This window comes from Lathyrus oleraceus, chromosome 6 (assembly GCF_024323335.1).
Source record: "Lathyrus oleraceus cultivar Zhongwan6 chromosome 6, CAAS_Psat_ZW6_1.0, whole genome shotgun sequence".
Classification (NCBI taxonomy): Eukaryota; Viridiplantae; Streptophyta; class Magnoliopsida; order Fabales; family Fabaceae; genus Lathyrus; species Lathyrus oleraceus.
In genome coordinates, this window is record NC_066584.1 from 86,936,210 (window position 1) to 86,939,698 (window position 3,489).

At 32.2% G+C, this 3,489-nt stretch overlaps 1 protein-coding gene across 2 annotated transcripts; it reads left to right on the forward strand.

Moving 5' to 3' along the window:
- Positions 1–921: 921 nt before the first annotated feature.
- On the forward strand, positions 922–2,830 carry LOC127092999 (F-box/kelch-repeat protein At3g23880). Of its 2 annotated transcripts, none has more exons than XM_051031889.1 (2): positions 922–2,194; positions 2,781–2,830. In XM_051031889.1, the coding sequence occupies exon 1, from the start codon at positions 986–988 to the stop codon at positions 2,192–2,194; it is 1,209 nt and encodes a 402-aa protein (XP_050887846.1). In that variant the 5' UTR covers positions 922–985; the 3' UTR covers positions 2,781–2,830. The 2 variants fall into 2 exon arrangements, with proteins under 2 accessions (XP_050887846.1, XP_050887845.1); XM_051031888.1 differs by lacking the exon at positions 2,781–2,830 and adding an exon at positions 2,536–2,712.
- The last annotated feature ends 659 nt before the right edge of the window (positions 2,831–3,489 follow it).

A 3,489-nucleotide genomic window follows, 5' to 3' on the forward strand; every position in this document is an offset into this window, starting at 1 on the left:
ACGTAAACTCGAATTCAAACCCAATCAAAATAATTTTTCTCCATCAAATTTAAAATGAGTTGTAAACTTCTTTAAAACATTTATATGTCATAACTATCAATAAGATGTAAACTTCTTTAAAACATTTATATGCCTCATCTATATAAGAAACAATAAGAATGAAAAGAATTTGAAGATCTGAAATCTTAAAATCAGTTTTATTAGATATAGATTATTAAGTTTTTGAAGCTTGAAACTGGTTTTTCAAACCAATTTTAGAGTATGTATTAATCCTTTGCTAATGTAATACAGACCGCTTTTAAAGAAGATAATAGAGAGTAACAATTTTAGACACACATAATATTACAAGTGTCACAAGTCATTTTAGTTTTATAGATATAGGGCCCGTTTGTTTTGACTTTTTTTAAAAATAATTTTTATAATGTTATATATTTTAATGCAAAAAATTTTTACAAAGAAACTTTTCATAAAAGTTTAAAATGAAAATTTTGTTTGAATAGTTATTCTTAAAATGTTATTTTAGTTATTTTATCATTTTATCGAAATTTTTTTTGGATATCAAAATTTCAAAAAATCACTTAATTTTGAAGCTATTTCAAATAGTTTTTTTTAAAAATCATTTTTGAGATACAATTTTTTTTTAAAAATTGTGATTTTGACTATGTTTTGATCTTCAATAATGTATATTTATGTTATACTATGAATAATTCAATCTTTTAATTTATAAAAAATAAATTTAGAAAAATTTATAATATTTTGAAAAACATTTTTGTAAAATTCATTTTCAAAAATACAAAGAAAAAATCCATTTTTTTCAAAGCTAAAACAAACTGGCCCATTATTTTTCACAATAAAAAATGTGGAAACTTCTGGTGTGAACTTACTTGCTAATTGCTTTGGGAAATTTCAAAGAAACTAGTAATAGTATTGGTATTTAATTAACTATTAAATTCATTTAGCTATAGCTGTAGCCACACACTCAGAAATGGCGCCAAGTAGCGAAACCGAGGATGGAAACGGTGTCGTTTCATCTGATCCGCTATCAACCGCCATCAAGAGGCAGCGTTTGAACTCCTCCACCGGAACCCTAACTTCACCATCATCATCTTCCGAAGATTCCCTTCACGCGACGCCACTTCCCACTCTTCCATTCGAGATTGTGCTAGAAATTCTCTCTAGGCTTCCCGTGAAGTTCCTCATGCAACTCCAATCCGTCTGTAAGTCCTGGAAATCTCTGATCTCCGATCCCGAATTTGCCAAGAAGCACCTTCGCGTGTCAACAACGCGCCACCATCTTCTCTTAACCTTCGTCAGCCCCTCTCGCGAGTTCGTCCTCACGACTTATCCTCTCTCCTCAGTCTTCACCGAAGTCACCGCCACCGCCATGCAGCTAGAGTACCCTCTGAACAATCGAAACCGTTTTGATCTAATTGTTGACTCTTGCCACGGCATCCTCTGTTTCGCACTCGATCAACGTTTCGCTCTACTGTGGAACCCTTCCATCAGGAAATTTACGAAATTGCCCTCTTTAGATAATCCAAAACGAGAGGGGAGTTACACAATTTATGGATTTGGCTATGCTCATATCAGTGACACTTACAAAGTGGTTGCTATTTCTTGCTATGAATCTGATGGCAGTTACGAAACTCAAGTGAAGGTTCTTACATTGGGTACCAATGCTTGGAGAATGATTCAGGATTTCCCTTCGGGTGTTCCTTTTGATGACTCGGGAAAATTCCTTCGTGGAACTGTTAATTGGCTGGCATCTAGAGATTCATATTCTTCGTGGGTCATTGTTTCTCTTGATTTGGAGAAGGAATCTTATCGAGAGTTGTTGCAGCCTGATTATGGAGGAGTAGCCGTGGTTACTTTATCTTTAGGGGTATTGAGGGATTGCTTGTGCATACTTTCTCATAGTAATACTTTTTCAGATATTTGGCTTATGAACGAGTATGGAAATAAAGATTCTTGGACTAAATTGTTCCGAGTTCCTTACATAGGAGATGTTGGGTCTTGTCCTTATACCAAGGCACTTTATGTTTCTGAGGAGGATAAGGTACTGCTGGAGTATCAGTCTCGGTTGGTTGTTTACAATGCGAGAGATGGTACTTTTAAAACTCCTGAAATTCAAGACATCAATGGTTGGATGGTTCCTGAAATCTACCAAGAGAGTTTGATATCACCTTGTATCTAGGTAATGTATGTTATGTTATGTTATGCCACTTGTTTATGAGGTTTATGAAAAACCAATCCACTGGATTCTTCAAATCCTTGACTGCAACTTATATGTTAATTTTTGGTTGTTATATACCTTGTGTTTGATGATAACTTCATGGATTATTGTTCATTATGAGGTGAAGAAATATGTCGCTTGTTTAATATGTACGATAACTAAGAGATTTTTTTTTGTTGGTTCTTCAATTGTTCATTTCATTATATGCATGGTTAGTGGTTTGTTTGTTTTTTTCTAAGATAATAGTTTTCTCTCTCTCACTGATTTTTTGTTGTTGTTATTTTTCTATTATTTCATCATAGGTTGGGTTTAGTTGTTTAATGGCAGTTCTGTTTCAATTTGAACCCTATCCGAGGAAGTGCTAGGTTCAATAGCACCAATAGCCAACACAGTAATTATATTCAAATGAATATTATTCACATTTATGATTTATGTAATGATATCATAGAAAATATGGACTAGATTCATGGCTTCTGCAATTTGTGTCAACTGCTTGAACTTGAATTAGCAGTAGTTTATTTTGACTGGTTGGTTGCATTGGTTATAGGTTTTATCTCAACATATAAGTGCACCTGTATGCAATGCAATATGTTGATTTTTTAGTGTTTCAACCACAAAATTCAAAATTTGTGATTATCTTATCCGGAGAGGGAAAGATAGAGAATTGTGGATGTATCTATTTTATTATATAGATTAAATACGTTAATTATTTATATATTAATTATTTAATAAATTAAAAAAATAATTTTTTTTTAAAGTTGAATTGAAAAGTGTAGTTAATATCCTTTCTCAAACTAGATGAATGTCATGCAATTCTAGTTTGATTAAGAATCTAAAATAAGGGAAAGGATGAATATGTATTAACTTTGTTAATTTCAGAAAAATTATTACTAAAAATTAACAAATCATCCACATGAATATAAATAACAGGAAAATCAATAAAATAACTTTTAGTAAATTAGGAATAATCAGACTTTGATTACTTAAAAGTAAAAGCTGCAAGTGAATATCACAAATTTTGGTTTAATTGTCTACAAGTTTTAATTTAGTGGTTGAAGTTCCTTCCTCCTTTAAAGATGAACAAGTTGGATGTTATAGGTTTGAACTTGAGACCCTGTTAGATATATTAATAAAGTTGAATGGATGATTGATATCACTTTCTTTAAAAATATATGTTTGCAATCTGTCGGAGTGCCATCGACGCCGTCGTATAACGCCACGAGTAGCCTGATTGCTCTAATGCGTCGTGTCTAAGT

What these genes read in the sequence shown, in the direction of transcription:
- LOC127092999 (XM_051031889.1), top strand. Translation starts at nt 986, where the DNA reads ATGGCGCCAAGTAGCGAAACCGAGGATGGAAACGGTGTCGTTTCATCT.